At 37.8% G+C, this 24,146-nt stretch overlaps 1 protein-coding gene across 2 annotated transcripts in view; it reads left to right on the top strand.

Annotated features, from left to right (window-relative positions):
• The first annotated feature begins 1,078 nt into the window (after positions 1-1,078).
• Positions 1,079-24,146, top strand: part of WAC (WW domain containing adaptor with coiled-coil) — a 60,341-nt gene continuing 37,273 nt past the window's right edge. Inside the window, exon 1 of one of the 2 annotated variants that reach the window (XM_009869286.1) lies at positions 1,079-1,271. In XM_009869286.1, the coding sequence (XP_009867588.1) occupies positions 1,133-1,271 (139 nt within the window). In that variant the 5' untranslated portion in view covers positions 1,079-1,132. The remainder of the gene's footprint in view (positions 1,272-24,146) is intronic. The other variant, XM_009869287.1, reaches the window with a different exon arrangement.

Genomic DNA, 24,146 nt, shown 5'->3' on the forward strand with positions numbered 1-24,146 from the left:
GGGGTCACTTGCAGTGGAGTGGAGATCCAGGGGGAGGTGAGTGTTTTCTTTTTAAAAACAAAAGGCATCTTGTTCTTCCCCTACCCCCCTCCCCAAGTCCTTTCTTCTCCCCAAAACTGCTGCTGGGGGCTGTAACCTGAGCAGGACATGGATTTAGACCCTGAATAACTGGAGTTGCCAGCGAGACGATTTTTGCAGTTGCCAACTGCTAGGCTTGTTCAGAAAACATCAAATCTTTAAGCTGTTGACAATAACGTCAATTTCTGTAAGGTGGATACTTTATTCCTTTGCTATGTCTGCTGTAGAAATAGTTCTCAGGGAGTGAATCTGGGGAATGCCATGTTTTGTGATACTGCTCTCTTTAGGCCACAGAATTACTACATTTCTGTGTATTTGTATCACTGAAATGTAATCTGACAGTCGAAGGCAGCTGTCAGTGACAGTTGATGTAAACACTTGCAACTTGGAAGCTCATGCTGTAAAATCAAGCAGGTTGAAGGGAGGGAGAACGTGTAATAAAAAGTAGATGTATGTATGTACCTACTAGTGAATTGTCACATGTTTTGGGCCCCCAGAATTCTAGGATTTTTTTATTATATCTGCTAAAGGGTTACTAGTGCTGACAAAACCTTGCAGAAGTTCAAGGTAGTGGTGAAACTGAGCAGCCTTGATTACAGTATGGAGGACATATTCACAGTTTGCAGATTCAGTGTCAGTGTAACCCTCTGTTTACATTCTTAATACTAAGTGGAGCCTTTTTCTTCTGCCAAAGGTGCAGAAGTACCGTGGCCCATTTACAGCTGGAAGTCTGTAGTTCATTGGTAAAAAGATGGAGAAAGTAGGTTTTACTTAACAGCCAGTGTTATGTTGGATGTAGTAGTGGGAGAAAATGGCTTGAGTTCTAATTATGGAACTTGTTGCATTAATGTAGGTAATTAAAATTAGAAAGACTAATGCTGATTTTTTTAAAATAGGAAATGAAAATTAATTAACTTTTAAAAGCTTTTTTGGAAAGAGATCGGTTCTGTGTCTTCGTATCTAATGTGAATGCCTGTTCTTTTGTGATCTGTTACAGGCTCTTAAGTACTCATCCAAGAGTCACCCCGGTGGCGGTGATCACCGTCATGACAAGATGCGAGACACCACAGATCCTTCACCACCAAATAAAATGTTGCGGCGTTCTGATAGCCCTGAAAACAAATATGGTGACAACACAGGGCACAGTAAAGCAAAAAGTGTGCATACTCACAGAGTTAGAGAGAGGGATGGTGGTGAGTTGTCTTTAATTAACCTTTATTTAAGCAGTTACTAATTTCTTATAAATATTAAAAGCCTTTATCACTCAGATGGTGAGGATGTTACACTAAATATGCCTTGTACCATGCTTGGAAGACTGCGGTGAAAGTGAAGTGCAAGCTTCATTAGAAGCAATCATTTAGGCGTTGTAACACCTATTCATTTTCTTAGTTTTACAGGTACGGTAGTTTTTCTTACAACTACAAAAATTAAGTGGATCTTTCTTTTTTCTTTTTTTTTTTTAACTGGTATGTCTGAATTTAGACAACATGAAATAGTAGTCTGGACTTTTCACTAACAATAAATATTAGCTGTTTTAGAGACTGTGTTTTAATAACTTTGTGTATTGTGTTTTATTGTGTAGTTATGTGCTTCATAGGCTAAACCCTGTAAGAAAAAAGAAATTTTTATATTTAGCTGCTGTGTAGAACTCTTAACAATCACAATGATAATCAAAGGTAGCACTTAGGAGAGCCCCTCTTGGCAGGAGCTTAGAGGAGAACATTCACAGTCAAGTCAGCCTCCTGTGGTTTTACAGGATATTATAGACAGAAGTAATATCCCCAAGATTTTTTTTAACTGATGTTGTTTTTTATTCCCACTTCTTAGAAAAAGGAAAGGGGTTTTCCATTTAATAAAAACTGATAACAGTTGCAGTTTAAAAAATCCTGTTTACTGACTGAATTTAGAAGCATATTTTCTGTTTCTGAAGTACTATATTTGTTTTTTGTGTCGAGTTATAAAGTGAAGTATTAAAGCAGAGAACTGAGAGCTTTAAATCAGCGCTTCTTCATTTTCTATAAAGTTAACAACTTAATAGTTAAATAAAGAAAATATCTGTAAGTACCTTTTGTGAAATAGTAGTTCCACATCACAAATGTGTCTATGGTACCTGAGTGTACTTAAAATTCCTATTTGTTTTTTCCTTATCTGGATTAATAGGGAGGCTCTAGATAACATGATATAGTTTTGTAGCTGGGCTATAAAAACATGCATCTTTTGTAAGTACATTGATTTTCGTTGTATCTGAAAGTATAGTAATCTCAAAATTAAATGCATATGCAAGACCAGCCAGCTGCTATTCTGTGCTACTTTTCAGAACACAGGTGTCCTCTTTTGTTTATGGTTCACCTGTCCAGATACTTGTCCTGCATACTCTTGCAATTCTGCTTAGTTTTGCTACAATCAGTAATTCTTTCTGCTTCAGCAGAGCTACTTGCAGTGGAGTTAAGCATATATCAAAACATCTGGAGAATGAGGCTCTCTATGGGAAGCATATTTGCTTATTTGTATGTGGGAATTGTTTTTAGGGTACGAAAGGCATTGTGAAGTTCTCAATGAGTCCAGTGGATTTAATAGTTGGGGAATGACCTGAAGCATGGATGTAACAACAGAGGAAAATGAATTATTTGTAGTTTTGTAAGTGAAGGGAACACTATCCTACTGTACCTCTTTCTTCCTTGGACTATTAACACAGTGGAAAATTTAATTTATTTATTCATGTATTTATTCTGATCTGAAAGTGGTCCTTTCCATGTCACATTTTAATAGACTGGGAGAAGGAAGTATCTTCAACAGTCTGAGGGGAAATACTAATCTTTAGGAGATAGATGAACATTTGTACAAGTGATTTTTTGTGTTGTTAGGAATGTTAGTTTGACACCAGTTTCAGCATTTAAAATAGCTTGAAAAAACCCAAAGCTGGATTAAATCCTGTGTTGTTTTATGTGGTAAACAAAAGCTGAGCAGATGTGAGCAGGAGGATAAAAACTTTGTCTTTAATTTGCTGAATCTTTCTGTCAGTATGAAGGTAGGTGTTAGAACATAGGTGAAATGCTGTGGAATTACAGATGTTTGTGTATTGCTAATATGGAAAAGATATAATTAATAATTTACCACGTTCTCTGTCTGTTGAATTACACTGAAGTTCTGGTATTGATACAGCACTCCCTTAGTTTTGCAATTACACACGTACAGTGGAAAAAAGAATTAAAAATTGCTAACATTTTTCATTGAAATACTAATATGACTGAAGAATATTATTTGGTTTTGATGCTGCTGTAGTTTTCTGGCTCTTTTTACATTCTTCTTGAGGGAGGGGAAAGTTGTGGATTTTTTTGTGTTTGTAATTGCTGTACATTTCATGGAACTGCTGCAAAGGTGTTACTGCCTCCTATCTAGCTGAACTTAACAAAACAACCCTCACTGAAAAATCTCCTGTATTTATTTGCCCAAACTGTGTTGAAGTCCCAAACAAACAATCTTTCGCATCCTTTAGGAGACAAAACAGAACAAAAATCTGGAATATTGATACTGAACATAAAGCCAAATTAACCTAATCGCTCCCTTTCAAGTCCATGTATTAAAAGCCACCTTTATGTATTTCTTGGTGATTTTTGCTCTGAATTGAAACAGGAATAGTCTGTACTGTAGCATGCTGATACCTGGGACTCATTTGGTCATGACTGGTTCACTTTTTTGTGGTTAAGACAACTGGCTAAATGTTATTTAAGTGTATGTGTATAAAAATGTAAGGGCTATAATTACATTGATTGAAAGTTAATAACTCGAAAATAGTAGAACCTCCTCTTGTGAATACCTTTAGTACCTGTGTAAAGGTATTTACGGTTACGGCTTCTTTTTGCAATAACCATGGCAGAATCTTGTGTGTTTCTAGAACTGTAATCTATGCTAAGAAATTCAATTGCTTTCAATTAAGGTTTTAACACGTGTGTTACGGCTAAGCCTTCCACACTGATACAGTGCAAACAAAGCATTTTTCAAAGTTGCTTACTGGGTGGTTTCTGTGGAAAGAGACTACGTACAGAGTTGATCGTTTCTCTGGAGACTTCCAAGTTTACCTTGGACTAAAGATAGTAGAGTACTTGCAAGTTTTTGTTACATCGGTGGTTTCCAAAGAGTACTTGTGTATCCAACATATGAAAAAAACGGCGGTAACTTTGTTCTTGCTTTCAGGTCCTTGTGCACGATATGCAAGTGTTTAAAACATAATGAACAGCTACCCCCCTCAGTGCATCTCTTGTTTGTAGGTCAGCTGCTATAGGCAAGTGTGGAGTTTGAGGAGATTAGGGGGGGTTATGAGACCCACTCCAGTGTGAAGTTCTGTAACGGTAACAAATAGGGACTTAAAGCTAGCATTGTTTACAGGGAATAGAACTATGAACGGCCTTGTAGATGTGGGAAAGTGTTTCCATTGAAGAAGAAAGGGAAGTAAAAAGATTTGAGAGTTCTTATGCTTGAGGATGGACAGACTGAGAGCACAGATGATCTTTGTAGGCTTTTTAAATGCGTAGATGAGGTGATTCTGGTGTACAGGAAATAAAACAAAGAGGTCAGATAAGTAGGGTAGCTTTAGGAACGCTGTAAGGGAGATATATATTGTTCAGGAGTAAAAACTGCAAAGTACAGCTCTTGGTAAAAAAGGGAGGTGAAAGTTTCTACTTAAATGTATGAAGCAGACTGACAAACTAAGATACATTATAGAACTTGGTGCAAACAAAATTAGTTCAGTTAAGCTACATATGTTCACTTCTTTCTTATTGTGAAAATACCGAGTCTTTTGCTATATTTATATTTAAGAGACTTTGAAAATGCATGTTTGCTTCATGCTATGTTCTTAACTGAATTGTTTAACAAATAGAAAACATTAATACACACAGCACGAAATCTTTTGCTGGATTGTATGCTGTGTAGGCTATTTTCATGAAATTTGGTTCTAACTTGTGATACTTAAATTCCGAAATATAACTGAACTTTTGCAAATATGTTTCTTTTGCATGTTTTTTAGTTGGCAGGTAAGAATACTGTCAGTGACCACTGTTAATGACTGTAATACAGTTTTAAGATTCAGAATCCTACTGCTATTAGAGACTGAATGGAGTATTTTGTATCATGAGTTCCTGGTTTACTGAAGTAGTGGTGGGAGCTTCTGCCACTAAGTGTCACCTTGCTTTGTTTCCGGTGGTTCTTGGATGGGCAGACTCCTCACAGCAAAGGGATAGTGAACAGTCAGGAAGATAGAGCTAGCTTTTCTTTCCTGTCTTAGTAACCCTTGCAGTCAAGGAGGATGAGAGGCTAACAGCTGATAAAATTAGCGTGATTATTGACCAGCAGTTGGAAATAAATGGAGCATTGGGGCAGGTGGAAGGTGCCTGGGAAATGAAACGTGCATTGGAAAGAGGAAATTATAGCGTTGGTGGAAAGGGGCAAGTCTGTGAGTAGTGAGGCATAGCAAAAGGTTGAGGAAGAGGCTGGAATAGATTCTATCTAGTTAGTGTGAACTGCTGTTAATGTTCAAGTAATTATTCATTACTATGAAAACCGTTTCCTCGTTCTAACCGTATGGTCAAAGCTGGCATGAGAGAAGTCTGTGGTCACAAATGAGAGTAGGTGCTCCATGAAGCGCTTCCCAAGTGCAAAAAGAAGTGATTCACTCCCCTGTTCCTTGAATGCTGGCTTTTTGGATGGCTCTAAAGGAGGTGGGGTTTAGTGGTTGGTTTGGTTTTTAAGATAAATACAATTACTTCCAGGACCATTGACCTCTTAGTTTTTCTCTGAATTAAAAAAAAAAAGATAGAAAGATTGTATTTCTGTGATTTTTCTAGTTTTGACGAAAGCTTTCTTTCAAGTCTCACTAGTACTAGAATCTTCAATTTAGGGGTTAATTGTAAGTTTGCTTTAAAAGCTTAGAAATTTTAGACAGAAAGTACTTTTACATTTACTCTGTATTTGGCAGTGTTTCTGAAGTGAATTTTTGCTAGGTCAGTTGTATAATTTTTTTGTGTGTTACTCTGCTATGAGGGTCTCTGACAGACGAGAAATTGGGATGTATGTGGCCACAGAATCATAGTGAAGAATGCAGCTTGTGTGTGTACTTAGGGGCTTAGAATGTTAACGTTTCAAAATTACTTTTAAAAGTAGCTGCAGAGCTTGCTTTTAGAAAGCACAGGGTAGGATAGAAGATAGATAAACCTATTTATGTATTACTGATATTAGAAAAGAATTGTGATATTAATGATAGTATTAAGTGCTAAGTCTTTATGCATTTAGGTGGGTGGAGTCCCCTGTGTCTCATTTCATGAAGTTCAAGTATCTGCTGTAGGTTCTGTGAGTAAAGATGTATTAATGGGAGACTATTGAAATGGAAGCTGCTGCAAATGGTAATAAGCAATGCTGTTTGTTTGTAACCCATTGCTGCAGCCACTTCCCAGAATCCACTGCTGTTAGCTCTCTGCTGCTAGATCATACTAAAGATAGCAATTTATAAATTATATAGCTTTTTTTACTGGAATTACTCTTACGTTCTCTAATGGCCCCCATTAAAGTTAGTTCCTTAACCAATGTTTGGGATAGATCTGCTTTCTAAGAAGAGAAATATTGTTTATGGACAGTTTACATTTGTTTTCCCTTCTGTTTCTACCTATTCTGTTTAAAGGGTTGAATAAGGCAAGTGTCATTAAAACTATGCAGAATTTGGGACAGAAAGCTTCATCTCTGTTTTGGCTGAGAGAAGAGGTGATGTGGTAATAACTTCACTGTGGAAAAGAGCAATTTAGTGGCACCTAGCTTTAACACCTAGTCTTGATTGTATTTGTCTGTGAAGTCAGGCTTTTGTACAGTTTCATAGACGCTTCCAGAGAAAAACCTCTCAATGTATGGAGAGGTTGTTTCTTTATACAGTTCTTCAGTGAGGAAGAAAATTGTACCATCAGTGAAAGGTTGTTCTCAACACTGGTGCTTCTAGGCTTATGCTTCGTCAGTAGTTGTAGTGTAAAAATGAATCCTTTCTGGGCTTAAATGTAGCGCATGAAAAACAAGAAACATTTCTTCGTATTACATAAAATTGCTATACTCTTAATGTTTTCTCCTGATTTATTAGATCACATAATGTTAAGGGTTGGAAGGCACCTCGAAAGATGATCTAGTCCAACCCCCCTGCCAGAGCAGGATCACCTACAGTAGGTCACACAGGAACGCGTCCAGATGGGTTTTGAATGTCTCCAGGGAAGGAGACTCCACAACCTCCCTGGGCAGCCTGTGCCAGGGCTCTGTCACCCTCACATGAAAAAGTTTTTCCTCATGTTTTTGTGAGGTCACCAGACTTTGTTGTACTCAACTACAGATGTTCCCTGTTGTAATTTCAGTGTTAGAAGATGCCATTTCCTTTCCTGAAGACCTTTAACAGACTTCCTAGCTTTTAACAATAAAACTACCCTAGCAAATGCAATACAAGTTCGCTAGCTGTTCCTTTATCCCAATAATATTTTGCTTATTTTACGTGTTTTGTGCAAGTTTGCTTTTTTTTACTATGGTAGTATGGCTTTCCATTCGAAGCACTGACTTAATACAGGGTATTCATGTCTAGATTTTTCCATGAGCCTGTATACCTTCAGTACTTATGACCACTAAAAAAGTACTAACCAGAGCACTTGTGACTTACTAGATTTTTTCTGAATATTTTATCCTTTTTCTGAAGTCAGAGCTTTCTGTCTGTAGTTGTATGCACAGAGAGTAGTCTTACAATTATACCGCAGGTTAAAATTTTTATTTGTTGAAATTTTTGTTGGAAGTGCTGCTTTGTGAAACTATTTTGAAATTCATTAATCTGTAATATGGTAATGAATATATAGGGAACAAAACTGCATCAATTTCTGAAGTGTAAGCTTCTAAAATAAAATACTGATCCTGCAATTTTAAAACACTTTCTAAATTACTCAAACACATTTCCTGTATCTGATATTCACCTATTTTCCTGCTGCAGAAAGTTTTTTCTCAAACCATCAATGGCAAAAAAAAAAAATCCAACCCAAAACAGCCACCAAACTGTGAAGTAGCCTGGAATTCTCTTACATATACTTTTTCATCTCTCCTTTTCCTCTTGGGCAGTGTTTAATTTATCTCCCTACTTGTGAAGTGAGATGAAAGCTTTAAGGCACAAATTGTACTTGCCTGCTGACTAGGAGCGGACTGCTGGAGCAGTATTCCAGAATAATGCCCAGATGGGAAGTCTGTCTTCCAGGTTACTAGAAAGAGAGAGAAATATTTGAGCAGATGACTTACAAGAGACCTCTCTGTTCACTCCAGTGGGTTAAGAGGTTTCCGGTAAGCTTTGGTGGCCTTGACTTATGTTTCCATGTGTGCTGCAATGTTATAATGTGTTTGAAACGAATAGAAAACAAGAGGCCTAAAGAGCTTTGTTGGTTAGGCCTCATAGTACTTTGGGATAATCATTCTGTTCCTTAATGTGACTACTGTAATGAGAAGACTTGCAAAGGAACAGTATGTCCAAGTTTAACGTTGTAATGTTTTCTATCCCTATTTTAAAACATAACTTACTTTTTTTCTTGAGCAGGTGTATGATATGTTAATATCCTGCTTGGGACTGATGAGTGACCTCATTAATAGTTATGAATATGTAATGGATGAGTGTTAGGAGAACAGAGCCAGGCTCTTCTCACTAATGTCCAATGACAGGGCAAGGGGCAACGACTGCAAGCTGGAGCAAAATATTAGAAAAACAAAAATATTAGGAAATACTTTTTCCTAATGTGAGTGACAGAGCACTGGCACAGGCTGCCCAGAGAGGCTCTGGGGTCTGCTTCTCTGGAGACATTCAAGACCGGCCTGGACATGTTCCTGTGAGACCTACTGTAGGTGATCCTGCTCTGGCAGGGGGCTGGACTAGGTGCTCTTTCAAGGTCCCTTCTAACCCATAACATTCTGTGATTCTGTGATTTTCTCATAATTCCAAAAAAGAGATGTAATGTAGTATCAAAGTGCTTTATGACAAGGGCAAGGTGGTCAGAAATATGAACAACTGGTTAAATTCGAAGTGTCTGAGGGGCAGGAAGAATCTTCAGGAGGTCTTTTTTCTGTCTAAACTTGTGTCATTAATTTTCTGATACATCAGCTAACTTCTTTCATCTGCTGTCTTGGGTAGACAAGAAATAGGTAATTCTTAGCCACTGAGTAATTTTTTTGAGACCTTTAATAAAACACTGTTTACATTGTATGTTTTATAGATGAAAAACTGGTAACTGATAGATCCCAAAAATATAAAACTTGTGATCAACAAATGACCTGATTTTTTAAATTCTTTTTTTTAAATGTGCATAGGTTTGCTTTTAGAGGTGATATTTTATCTACAAGGAAGAAATCACGGGGTCGTTCATACACTACCAGTAATTTGAGTCTGAATGGCAAGTAATAGAAACTGTTCACTAGTGCAGAGCTAGCTAAGGTAGGTAAAAGTGAAAATGCTAATTCATCTACCGGAACATGTAAAAGTGGTTCACTGTGTAAAAAATTACAGGAAGGAGATTACAGGAAGGAGTGTAAGACTTTACAGAAAGGGGATACTGTGCAGAGCGATGACTGTTAAAACAGACACGAAACTCATACGCAATTAAGAGCATAAACGTTGAGTGCAGCATTAGCCAGAAAGCATGTATGATCAGGGAATGTCAAGTAGGTGTAAGAGGTTATGTTTTAGCCATAATGTGACAGCTACTGGAATACGGTTTCTGTTTTGATTCTTACAGTTCAGAAAGTATGCAAAACTTCAGATTTTCAGAGGAGAGGCAAGAAAACTACTGCAAGTGAAACTTGTGTGTTGGGAGGAGAGACTTGGAAGAGCTCTTGGTATATTAAAGGTTTATTTGACTAATAATTACAGGCAAAAGAAGTGGCATGCTTGCAAATTTTTGAATGTAGCAAATCACGGTGCAAGTTCTGGTTAGCTTAACCTAAATATTCAGAAAATAGACATTTGGAAGTTTTTAATGTTGTTAGTAACAATTAAAGTGATTTACTCTGATTTCTGCAGAGGTGAAAGTTTTGAAATTTGCAGGCGAGGATGACTTAATGTCAATTTTCTGAGATTTGTTTCATGAAGAAATTTGACCTAGTTGATCAGAGGTCCAATGATAAAACAGGTAATATAGATAAGTTGACTTCAAAATGAAAAGAATTAAAAATTGTTCATTAACTTTGTAAATAGCATTCATATGATGAGGTGAATTTTATTTTTTTTTTATTTCAGTACAATTTATGTCAGTATGTAGAGTGTATTTCTTCAAAGATGGTTGCACACTTGAATGCAGGATTTTGATATTTTTCACTCTTGTGTATGTTTACCAGATTGGATTTTAGTTTGTGGCAACAATTTAATCTAGTTGGGCAGTATCTTAAGTATCCTGAAATTGCTTTGTTAGTTTAGATTTGCAGAATTTGCATGTAGAATCATAGAATAACAGAACGTACATTTCTTCTTAAATGTCTTCTTTTTGTCAGAAAAACTTGTTACCGTTGACATGCTTGTCTCACCTGCTTTTTAGAGTGACTTTAAAGGCCTTTCCCTATCCCCCTCACCACCTCTCAGCATATGTTTGGTTTCAAAGTTAAATTTATTAATAAGAAAGTTGTAGAGTAACTGAAAGCCTCTGTAGGTAAAAGATTTCTCTTTGGGTTAAGAGAAATACAGTACTCCTTATCATGTGTAGATCATATCTGTGCAGGATAATGTTTAGTTAACATAGAGAATAAGGAAGGTAGAATTACCTTTTTTTCCTCTCTCCCAAAACCATGGGATTACATTTAGAAGCTGGTTTAGATTTATCAAATTCTGGTTTTTTTTCATTTCCACATATTTTCTTCCTATTTAGTACAGTTAAGGTTTTAGTTTAAGGGTACTGAGAATTAAAAGAGGTTTAGAATCTGTTTTCTTCTGTATTCTGATACAAGTTTTCACTCTGTAGAAATTATTCTCTTGTGGAACTTCTTTAAGACCCGTGTTATGGGCAGAAGGAACTTGTAACATTTATTAAGTAAAGTTTTCCTTTAAATTATCAACAGTCTTTGCTAGAACAGGTTTCAGCTACATAAGATAATAAAGTCAAGCTACACAATGAATTAACTGAATGAAACTGAGTAATATTTTTTTCTTGCTTCCATATGAAGTCTGGATGTTTTTGTTGTAATTCATTGTGGCTGTAAAGGCTCACTGGACACAGGACAAGGGCTTGACTGAGATGTCTGGTTCCTTGCTATCCATTTTTCTGATTCCTGTCTGTAGGTTTAATTTTGGCTGTGAATGTGAGAAAAGATACGAGCTTAGAGACTAAGGTGGCTAGGGGATGTGATGAGAAGCAGGATAAACCAGGTTATTTACGCTTACATAAAGATTAAACCAGTTTTATTTAAGTCTTAAATAAGCCAGTGTTGAATGGAAATCAGTTACAGATTCTTTTTTAGCAATTTTACTAACATTAATAATAAGAAGAATAAGAATGCTTGATTGTGGTTGAACTAGTACAGCTTCTTACAAGAGAAAAAATATAAAGGAATTTTGAAGAAATTTGTAAAACTACATTTTGCTGTTTTTTAAGTATTTATGATACTTGTTTTTGAGAATGCAGAAAAAGGTATATGTTAAGAAAATATCTTGCCATTTTCTAAGTTTATTGGGTTTGACTGAGATGGAGTTAATTTTCCCCACAGTGTCTCTCATAGTGCTGTGTTTTGTATTGGTAGCTGGAAGAGTGTTGATAACACCCCAGTGTTTTGGCTACTGCTGAGCAGGGCTAGCACAGCACCAAGGCTGTCTTTGCAACTTCCCCCAGCAGCAGATTGGGGGTGGGGAAGATCTTGGGAGGGGGCCCAGGGTCCGGCCAGCTGGTGCAAACTGACCAAAGGGGTGTTCCATACTGTATGACATCAGCTCAGATGTAAAAGCTGAAGGAGGAAGAAGCAAAGAGGGTGGTATTCGTTATTTGCGTTTGTACTCCGAAGCAACCACTATGCGTATTGAAGCCCTGCTTTTCCTGGGAAGCGGCGGGACATTACCTGCTGATGGGAAGTAGCCTTTGCTTCTGCATGCAACCTTCCTTTTGCTTGAATTAATTGTCCTTCTCCTGACCCGTGAGCCTCTTGTTTAACTTTTCCTCTCTCCTTTCCATCTAAGAAGGGTGAGTGATTGAGCGGCTTTGGTTGGCATCTGGACTCCAGCCAGGGCCAAACCACCACAGTGTTTATATATCTGGTTAGAAAATGTTAGTTGCATGTGTTTGCTCAGTTCGTACCTTCTCTGATTTTTGAAGGCAGTGGTTGAAGACATATGATTTTGTAGCTCACTGAGTTCCTACTATAAAATCAGTGTGGGTTGTTGGTTTTTATTTTGTGTGTGTGTTTTTGTTGCTTTTTTTTAGTGATTTCAGTTCATTTGGTAGCATGAAATGAATTCCTATGTTTTTTTTACTTATAGAGAATTGACGTAGCTACTCGAAGTGTAAATGAAAATTTACACTTCTCGTGGGCAGGTGATTAAAACCCCAAATGCTGCTGTGTTTATGTGGTGAAAAATACTGCTTGGAGGTTCATCTCTTTTTACGTGTGTGTAGAGCTCAGCTAAGAGTTTAGAAGTTCCCACCTAGTGGATCCTGAAAGGACGATGGTGTTGAATCACTTTGATAACGAGGAAGAAAATGTATCGAATTGTATCATCTTTGTATGTGTTTTTTAATCCAAAATACCATGCATCTTGACTTTACTAGTACTTGTTATTTTCTCTTGAAGAGTGTAATTCAAAACTGGCACTGTCATTACTCTGTACAGTTGTTTTGTGTGAGAAGCTGCCTACCAGAGAAAAGCTTGCTAAAAGATAGAGTACATGCATGCTTATTAATTTCAGCATGAACAAAATGCAATCAACTAATACTTAGAAATGTTTGTTAAAATATGCTACTTTTTACTGAAAACTTTAATAATTTCTGGCCTGTTCTGGTGAACTGAGAGCTTTGAATTTATTCTGTACCTGTATTTAAAGATTTGAGAAGATTTCAGTGATTTGGTTTTGACAGTAGTACTTTTCAATCTGCTTATTGTTTCATTCTTAAAGTCAGCCTTTTCCCTAAAAGAAAACATAATTTGAAAAAAATAACGTTACTACTAGACTTCACTAGATTCAAACTAAGTTATTGTGTTAAATTGACAGTATTGGTGCTTTCTCATGGGATAGATCTCAGCATAGTTACTTTTCCATCTGTTGTAAGAATTTCAGTATATTAAGTAAGATTTTTTTTTAAGATTTTTTTTTTTGGAAGAGAAACTCTATGTTTCACAATGTTATAGAAATCTACTATATTTAGGCATGTCAGGCTTTTGGAAAACACTTCTAAGAAGCAATATTTACAGCTTCATCCTAGTTACACTGATTAGTTCCTCTCCCTTGGTTTCCTAGGTCTCTGAAATATTGTGCTCTTTTATGTCTTCCAAAGCAACAGTCTTCCGTGATGCTTTCCTAGATAGATTTGGTACTGAGTTTGTTAGAGTAATAGGATTATAAATTGCTTATATTTATCTGTAGCAAAAACAGAGAATGGAAATTATGATCTGCCCTGCTGATTTGTTTATTGTTTCAAACATAGCTATTACTCCCAAATGTGGGAAAAAACCCAAACAACACTTTTTTTTATTAAGACATAATTATAAATAATGCACATTTCTGCATAAACTCTTTGCACAAATTAGGTAATATGCGTTACCTATTTTTTTCTGCTCTATTCATTTCACATAATGATGATCTGAATGACTGTGTTCACATCAGGTGTCCCCCTTGAATAACGAGTGGGAGTTCACATCTCTTCTTGTGAAGTAGTTTGCTCATTCAGACAGTTGCCACTAGGAAGGTTAACACAGACTTAGTTTTCAAAACAGCTCATTTCTCTTCAAAGAATACCATTTCTACTTGATTTATGAGGAGTAATATGATCCTCTTCAAGTAGTGTAAAGTTTCCCTCTTTTACTAGCAAAACACTGCCTGTACTAATGATTGCAGTCTCTGTATAGTCTTTTTCAGAGTGTTTACCTGACTAGAGAAATAAAAGGAAACACTCTGGCAACCAGACAGTCATTATTAAGTCGAGCTAAGCATCCAGCCTGAAACTAAGGCTGTGAATCTGTCCTCTTAAAGCCACAACACTCTATATGTTCTTAAGTCGATCCTTGCTTGCTGCCTCCCCAAGCCCTCAACCAGAATTCCTTTTTTTTTTTTTTTTTGAGTTGCTGCTGATTTTGGTTGTGGTTTTTTGTTTTGTTTGTTTGGTTGGTTTTTTAGAACACTACTAGCATGTCTTCTTTTCAAAAGCAATTCCCAGTTGAAAATTAGGTAAGTCTAAAATCAAAATCCTTACACTTGATGCGTGTCTGTACTGTGATAAGTATATGTGCCATGACGTGTCCTGAACTGAAAGAGTGGTTTGTCAAAGCCTGATTGTTTCATGAGTTACCATGTAAAAGTTTATTGAACAATTGCTGTTCCTAATACTAAATATTTTCAAGTTACCTTGCTCATTTCTGATGAGGTACTAAAGGTTTCATGGACATTGCTGTGGTCTTAGAAGAGAAGCAAAGTTCTCTTCAGCTGTCAAATATTAATAGCACTTAAGCAGGAATAGAACTGAATGAGACAAAATTCTGCGTGCCTCTGAAGGGTAGTCAATTTTGGTGTATCTTGAGATACAAATTTGAGATAGTGTAACTTACAGCTCATGTTTTTGAGGCATGTTTAAGAAGGTGGGGATATACAATGTCTTTTTTTGTTCTTGCTTTTTTTGTGTGTGTAGATAGACATTGATTCTGCCATAACCATTTTATTAAGGATCTAGGTGCGATAGTTATGTCTGTGACTAATCTTTTTGAAAGCTTGCAGTAATGTTTTGTAATAGAGACTCCTTGTAGTGTTGCTGATTCCAAATGATGCGTGCTTGGTTGAAACAAAGGAAACTTTTAGGATGGGCTTAAGGTTGCAAGTATTTGTCATTGTATAGCACTACCTATATTGAGAAAAAGTTGCAACTTCCTTATTTTGAACTGAGTAATGGAAACTTTCCTGCAAGTTAATTTGTAAATGATACTGTTCACAGAATCTTCTGCTTAAAGTTCTTCACGGAAGAAACTAAACCCAAAACATTAAAAGAAAATAGAAAGTTGCTGAACAACATGGCCTCATTCTTATTTAATCTTATTGTTGCTCAGAGGATTTTGTCAGGGAGATTAAGTTGTCATATCTTGCTTAATTGGTTGGAGCTTCTGAGTGGGAGTACTAATTTGATGCTGTTGACACATAGAAAATGGAGGAGTAGTCTCAGAGCTGTGTTCTGTCCACTGTGCTTTTTTAGTTATTTTTTTTCCTACTTTGTAAGCAGAAATGGTTTTGCACGACTCCCAGCTTCATTCAGACTTCTGTCAGTGATGACTAGTTTATAGTGTATCAGTCTTTCATGGTATTTCTGTGCTGTTGTAATTTTAAAACGTTGGAAAACCCATTTTTTTAGGAAGTGTCTACACTTAAGCAATTTCCATCTTACATCACTGAAGTGTAAGTTGTTAAATGTCAGTGTTTCTTCCAATCTGTTTGTTTCATGTCCTTTGGGAAGTTGCTCTAATGAAAAGTAAAACTTCTGACATACAGGGATTCGTTTATCGAGGTTTAGTAACTCTTAAGGATAGCTTTCAGAAAGCATTTGGGCATATTCCTATTGGTAATAATTAAAATATACCCTAGATGACTAATACATTTTTTAGAAATGTCTTGAGTTCTTTATGGTTTTTATTTTCCTTGGGGTTTGAAAGAGAAACTTTGTAAAATTGGAATTACAAACTGACATTTAATGTGTATCAGTGGTTGCAGAAATAGAGATTCAGGGCATCTGACAGCAGTGGGATGATACTTTGTCACATGCACTCAATATACTGTTACATACGGTGTTTTCTGTTGAAGGGAAGTTTCTCCATGTTTGTGGTAAGTGCTTATTTTCACATGCTTTGCCATAAAGTTAGTTTCTACTTATGATCCAGCTTAAAACTTGTAATATTTGACATAACCTAAAATCCTATTCACACTTTTCTTGCTGTGTTTTTGTGTTAGACCTGAGTTGGTCAGGATTGTGGAGACATTGCCCAAGGTGAGATAGTGCATCACTGCAGTGCTGTTAGACTTCTGTTGCTGAACTGAAAACTTTCAGTGCTGTGTTGCAGTACATTGTTTATGGGAGGGGCTGTTCATCTGGATTTGCTGGTGTGTTGCTGGGGAGGGCTTTGATGGGGGAAATTGAGTCTATTGCCCATACGCTGTGCTAATCCATGCTGGAGTTAAGGTAGCATCATTATTAGTTTGTGGTAAGGATTCTGGCTGTCAGTTTAACACCTCTCATTTTGCACATCTTAATAATTAAAAAGCCCCTTTCTGTGCGAAGCTTTTGTTTGAGGGCAGAAGAACCTCTCTTGTGCACTCTCTTGCGCTATATTAGAGAATTTCTTGTGAGCTACAGTCAAGAATGAAAGCGTAGTTTGACTTTATTCTCAGCCATATCTGATTTCTTTTTAGAGGAATGTCCCACTCCACTTAATACAAACGTGGTACTGTTAATAAGTGTTGCAAGATTAAAAAGACTTAAAAAATTGACTGGTTTAAGTGATGCTGTAGCAGGGAGTTTGGTTTTTATTTAACACATCGAGATCTATGAGCTAGAGTTAGGAATGTGACTGTGTTGCTGAACTTGCTGGTGCTTTTTCATATTTTCCGTGGGTAAAATTACTTAAGCTGCTTTTTCACATTGATTGATCTCGAATATAGTAGGTGCCTTAGTTAAGCAGTCTTGAGGATGCTGTTAGCATTTATTTTTTTTAATTAGGTTAACTCAAAGGAAGGAAATAGCAGATGTAAATCAGAAGAATTTGTCATCTGTCTATAGTACTTATTTTCATGGAAATTCAACCTGTAGATTTCAGTTTGTTTAAAAGTATCTAGTGACCTTTGCATCTAAGGTGTTCTTATGAGAAAGATGTAGAAGGTGGTTGGACATTGCCTTAATTTAGAAGAAACAGGTGAATTCTTTTGAATTTTATTGCTTACTGCTCTTCAGAAATAAAGTATAAACATTTTTACAGGTGATGGTAAAATTATTTGTCTAGTCTTCTATCTCAGTTTGAGCTAAACAGAATCAATTGTGTTCAGCGATTTTACTTTTCAGCTCAGTCTCTCCTAAGAGGCTACACTTTCTGAAGTTAACAGCATGTTTTTGCAGACAGTGTGTGCTACTAGGAGTGATAACACCTGATGTTTATATTTATTACCAGGGATTGGTATGCAGAAAGACTTGCTTATACTTTCTTCAGTAGTAACCAAGGCCACTGCTAAATCTTGTGTAATGTTGAGGCTGCTGGGAAGTAAAAGGGATCACAAGGAAGTAAAAAGCCACACCTCTGGGGTGGAGTGGACAGAACAGGTGACCCAAAACTGACCATTCCATATATGTCATATTCAGTATAAACTGAGGGATCATGAGGGTTAAGCATTCTTCTTCACTGGCTGGTGTCAGAGGACGACTCTATCCATTCTGATACCCCTGATCCCAAACTGTGAGTTTCCGAATCCAGCTCCTGTATCTGGTTCCACTCTGCTGCTGAGCCTGGGGACTACCTGAGGGCCTGCCTGCTCTGCAGCATCAGTGGGGATTGCTATTGGGGGAGGAAGTTTGGTTTGATATTGGTTTTGTATATATTTCATTATTTCCATTATTTTCTTATTAGTACTGTTACTGTTTCATTAAATCTTTTTTTAGTTTTCCGGTCCATAAGTCTGTACCTTACTACCTTTCCCTTTGGGAGGGGAGAGGGTTATTAGAGAGCATCTGTCGGTCATTTAGTGACTGGCCCAGCCCTCCTAACCCTTCACATGCTTGCTTTTTTTTTTTTTTTTTTTGATGATTGAGCTATCAAGAAAACTGCCAATATGCTGGTTTTCTTTGAAGAAGAAAGTTGGTAGGGTTTTGTCTAGAGTGTGGTGGAAATGCATGTTTCATTCCTTGGGCTTTTTTGTAGGATATGACTTGGATTGTTTAAGTATGGTATTTCCCAGAAACTTAGTTGATTCAGTGAACTTTGTTCAGTGAACCTGATGATTTTGTAAGTTAATTTGAAAAATGATTTCTCAGTGCTAGTGGAAGGTGGGCTGAAGGGGAGAAGAAAACAACCACAAACATTTAATTATTTTGCTGTAGCTATAACAAGAAAAAGCAAAATTGAAGGGGGTGGTTGGACAGAAGTTAATGTCTCTTCTGCCAGTGAGTACTTTTCAAGTTGTTACGTATATTCTAAGTGAAGTACAACCCCAGGAAAACAGTCTGCCTGTTAGCTGCTGGAGTAGTGTATCACTGAACTGTTATGTGAGAACACAGAAGTTTGAATTTAATGAGAGCCACCTTATTACTGTCTTTTGCTTTCATTTTGATGGGCAGGTAATTGTGGTTTTTTTTCTAGAGTGGTTTGTACTGTTTACCCTAAAATGAAACTTAAATTTCTGAAACTAATTGGAGAGATCTAATTAAAAATAAAAATGGAGGCAGATGACAGCAAAATAATGAACTAATGTTACATTATGCAATGTGTAAGATAAAATTTGAAGTTAGACTTTCTAATTTTAATAATGAGTAATATCTTGTAATTCTTCAAGTATTTCATGAGTAAAATAAAAGTCTTTAGTTTCATTGGTTTACTGCTCCTGACTTTTCCTTCTTGAGGGGTCATTTTCTTACTACCAGTTTAGAAGAAAAATTCTATTACAAAGAAAACTGTGCGCTTACAGTGTCATTTCCATCCCTTATTGGTCATTTTTCCAACTCCATGTATGTATGTCTCTTGGCCTGTTCATATTAACGTTTTAGACTAATTTCCATGAATTTTTGTGTGATTGGTAACTTGGAGAAAAAGCTGAAAACTTTACGTTCAGATGATTATCCTGTGAATCAAACATTACAAAACAGCACAGACTTCACTGTCCTGGATAGGACATGGTAGAGGAGGAGGAGGACAAGGGAGGAAATAAGGCTCTGTAAGCTCTTTTGCTCATACAGCTACTTGTTGACTGGTTTAAAACATTTGTTGGGGGGGCATAATGAGTAAGTTATTGGGCAGTAAAGTGATCAGGCTAGATTTTCTTTGTTTTGGCAGGGCAGTGTTCATTCAACTTAGTATGTTATGAATTTGTGGAAAATGTTGCTGTGTAGTTTGTGTATTCTCCGAGGCCATTGCTCTGTAAGAAAAATTGTGTTTATGCTTTTCGTTGCCTATGGAAGGCAGCTCTATTTTATTTGAATACAGCAGGCCATATAAAAATGCAGTGAAGAAAAATTGTGCTTTGTCTTTATCCCTTTTACATGTGGCAAGTAAAAATGGCTGTGATAGGCTGTTCAGTTACTGCTGAGATGTCAGGTATTGTGCTCCTATTGTTTTGCTTTTTTCTTCCCATATGCAGAACTTTAGAAAGTGTTCTGCACAAAGGTTTGCACTAAAGTAACAAAGATGTCAGTTGAAATGCACTTTTCATGTTTTAATTTAGGCTTATCCTAGATAAGTTTCTATTGTTTTCACTGTTGAAAAAAAAATTAATTAGTTATCCCATAAAATATCCCTATCATGAACCATCTTGCTGCTAAGTTTTCTCTTAATAAATAATCAGTGTGTGTCAGTTGAGCAGTATTTATTCTGTTGAGGAAAATTAAGTTCTAATATTGTCTCTAGTTTAAAGAATTTGATTGCATATCGGCTATGACACGGAACATGAAGTTGTAGAACAGTATATATGGAGTTGAACCGTAGAATCATAGAATACATTGGGCTGGAAGGGACATTTAAAGGTCAACTAGTCCAACCCCACTGCCATAAGCAGGGACATCTTTAGCTAGTGGAAACAAGGGAAATGAGCTTCCTTGCTTTTCAGCTGCTCAATGTTTCTTTCCATATGCCTGGTTTCTGGGTAGAGAAAAGAAGACCTTTCCTAGAGCTCCTCCTGAATTCCTGTTTCCTCTGGAGGGAGTGGAGGAGAGGACTGCCTTTGAGATCCAGTTACAGGACTCATTATTGCTGGGGAGCTTTTTCTGTGTTTCCTGCCCAGCTGGTGAGCATTTGCAAACTTTATCTGCACTGACACTTTTTATTGTGGATGAAAGGAGAGTTAGAATATGGACAAAGTATTTGTCTGACTGAAGAGGAAACATAAATGCTCTGTGTTGGACTTTATAAAGGTAACTGTTGTGTAGTACAACTCTACACTGTACAACTGCAGCTGCTCTAATTTTACTGTTTGTGCCTGGCTAAAGCGTTGGGTGTGAGTGAGGTACGTGAACTTGTTTACTGTGTAAATTTTTAGTGTGCGTTTGTTTGAAGAGGATGGAAAATAGCTTTTTTTTTTTTTAACCAATTGCTAATGTGCATTGTAGATTATCTTTTGAAGATAACTAATGTGTTTCAGTGTTAAAGTTAGTGCATTTCAGTTGAAGATTTTGTTTATATGATACTGTGTGATGTTACGAGCTAAACAGTTTTAATTAGGCTGAGACACTTGGATACCAAAGGACAGTGTGAAATGTATGGTGATGTATTTGACCCTTCTAGTCATAGGATGGTTTGGGTTGGAAGGAGCTTTAAAGATCATCTAGTTCAACCCCCCCTGCCATTGCAGTCACACCTTCCACTCAAAGCCTCGTCCAGCCTGGCCTTGAAACACTTTAAAGGAGGGGGTTTCAACATGTACTCTAGTCACGCTGTTCCACTGCCTCACCACCCTCACAGTAAAGAACTTTGTCCTTATATCTAATCTAAATCTACCCTGTTGCCATTTGAAACTGTTATTCATCCTATCACTACACTCCCTCCCCTTCTTTCCTGTAGGTCCCCTTTGAGTACCAGGCTGCTATAAGGTCTCCCCAGAGCCTTCTCTTCTCCAGGCTGAACAAGCCTAACTCTCTCAGCCTGTCCTCGTAGGAGAGGTGCTCCAGCCCTCTGACCATCTTGGTAGCTCTCCTCTGGACTCGCTTCAATAGCTCCATGTCTTTCTTGTGTTGGGGATTCCAGAGCTGGACACAGTATTCCAGGTGGGAGTCTCACACGGGCAGAGCAGAGGGGCAGAATCACCTCCCTCAACCCTCTGGTCACACATCTCTTGATGCAGCCCAGGACAAGGTTGGCCTCCTGGGGTTTTTACCTGACTTCCTCTTTGTTGGGATGCATCGCTCCTGAACATAAAGGAAGTGATCCTTGAATATGGCCCAGCTGGCTTGGGCCTCTCTTCCCTCCAGGAGTTTATCCCAACCAGGTCCCTGAAGAGGCCACAGTCTGCTCTTCTAAAGTCCAGGGTAGCAAGCTTTCAGGGTGCTCTCATTGCTGCTCTAAGGATCTTGAGCTCCACTATTTCATGGTCACTGGAGCCAAGGCTGCCCTTGAGCTTCACATTATTCACTAGCCTCTCCTTGTTGGTGAGAATGAGATCCAGCATAGTAATAAATCAGCAAGAAAACTTATTTTAGCTGGTTACGAATGGATGCTGTAGTTGCTAGTATAGATGTGTAGACTTTTGAAGGGGAAGAGTTGCAGCTTGTTCTTCAAAGATGGCAGGGGAGAAATCAGTTGCTTTATTAGAGCAGCCTTATCCTTCACTAACTCAGAATTTCAGCTTCATGGAATTGGTGTTAATGGAGACTTCAACTGAGTGTGATCATTACTAGAGAAAGTTGACTATGTTGTGGAATGGAATAATTCTTATTTCACTCTATGTTATGTCTGTTTTGCAAGCTCAGAGTAGTGTTGAAGGCTTGTTGCAGTTCACAGTGTCTTGGATTCTGCACTTTGCATCTGGAAACTACTCCAGAAAAGCATTGTTAAAGTGAGTCTTGGTGTGGCAGAAGCTCGAATTTGTAGTAGGCATTAAGTCACAGCCTGGTTTTTTGAATTGGTTCCCAGAACCGTATTTTTTGTGCTTTCTGCCGATTTTCATGCGTTAGTGAAGAATATGTGATTTTTGTTTGAAAGACTTGAAGATGGTAATGATGATTAACCTTGACTCTAACTTGTCCAGTGGCCTGTTTTATATAACTGTAGTGCTGCTGCCCTTCTTGGCCATCTTCCAGTTAGGAATAGGTCTTTCCACATTTGACTGCTTCCAAAATAATGATTGAGCTGAGGAAAGTCACAGTAACAGTTCAGTAAGCATTTCTCTGGGGAGTTCTCTAACTGGAGGATTTATAACACAATATGAATTTCCCTATGGTGCGTCAAAGACATATGTTTGCGATTGGTAAATCTTAAGGTATGCTAATAGGCATTTTAAAAATAAGTCTTTTTAACCCTCTGTTGAGGAAAGTGGGACTACTGGGGAAAGGTTAACTGTGAGAGGAAGGGGTACTAAGAAGTACTGTAAGTGCACATGTCAAGGGACAGTGGTGTGCTTGTCTGCCTTATCAGGCCTGTTTCTGGGATACGGACTAATCTTAGTGATCCGGTTCTCATGATCTTCTTTGCCAGGCATGCAGCTGAGACGCACAAGGCTCATTGCAAGTCACAGCCACCTTAAGATGGCTTGGGGTTAGGCTTTGCTGGTGGTGCAAGCTAGCATAGGAGTAAGGGGAACCGCCCTTCTCTTCAGAGGTAGACCTTCCCTTCTGGATTGCGCTCTGCATACCATTTTGGCTTGGTAGCCTTTTAAAGATCTTGAGCAACTTTCCCTGGCAACCTGAGCTGGCAGTGCTTGCTTGGCTGGGTTGTCAGAATTCCTAGGTGACTGCTATGCAAGTATGCACCTTTTTATGAGGCAGCAAGGTTTTAGTGTGTGCTTAATTTGGTGGTACAGTTTTGGTGTTTACATACGATCTTAACTTGCATGAAGTGCCTAAAACTCTTGTTCTCTAGAGCATCGTCTACTTTGGTCTTAGAGGGTTCCCAGTGGTAAATAGCGGTTTGGCAGCCCTTTCATATGCTCATTCCCTTGAAGTTTAGATACTGATCCAAACATAAAGTGGTATGCAGAAACTAAAAGAGAGATGAGGGGGTGAACCTGCACCTGTAATTAAATTGTGTAATTGTCCTAGACACCATCAGGAATGTATTTGTGGTTGGCCATTGTAAAAGTCCAGGTAGCTTGTCCTGGCATCCCAAGGCAGTCAATAGTGCTGAAGCAGCTGTGATCAGGTTTTCTGGAGCTGAGGCTGGCTTAGGTAGGGCCGGATCCCTGATTCAGGACAAGCCCATGGGTGTGCAGCCTGTGAATTGTGCTGGGAGGACTGCAGCTCAGCACGGAGAGGCCCAGAGGCTCCTTAGAAGAAACTAGAGCACAGTAGGCGTTTCTGCTATCGAAGCCAGCTGTAGGTGGGTGTGACTGCTGCAGCTGCTCTGATACTCCCTCCAAGGCGTTTTGGGTGACTCAGTACTGGCGCTGGGAACCGGGGCGGCAGGGAATGGTGTGAAATGGTGGGGGGATGCTGCTGAACTCTTAGACCGCATGGGGGCTGAAAGTCTGCTCAGTAAGTTTAAGGGCTTCACTAACGGGTTGGATAGAGTTGACTTTGAAGGATTTTATTGATTTGATACGTGTGTTGTTGGCACTTATTCATGTTTGGAAAATGTGTGTTAGATTTACTATGGTGGTGTATTTAGAGCAGTACAGTATTTAAAAATCATCAACTACATCTTGAGTATGCTGAACAAAGTGTAGTGTTACTGCATGCAGGGGATGAGATTACAGTAAATTAACTACATTAGTGTTTTCTGAAGTTTTGAGGTGACTAATACCAAACCGTTCAGACAAGCCATCTGGTAAATTTTTATATTGTATTTTCCTTTAAAATGAGAGGTGATTTTATCTCATAGTAAAAATTGAACTAGTATGTCTGAATAAAGCAACCTACAGAAGTACATGAAGAAATTTTAATGATGTTATATCAGTAGAGTTTGGAAAGGATAGAGTAAATAAATACTATCAATAGAATGATTAATACAAAAAT

This window comes from Apaloderma vittatum, unplaced genomic scaffold, assembly GCF_000703405.1.
Source record: "Apaloderma vittatum isolate BGI_N311 unplaced genomic scaffold, ASM70340v1 scaffold22695, whole genome shotgun sequence".
Classification (NCBI taxonomy): Eukaryota; Metazoa; Chordata; class Aves; order Trogoniformes; family Trogonidae; genus Apaloderma; species Apaloderma vittatum.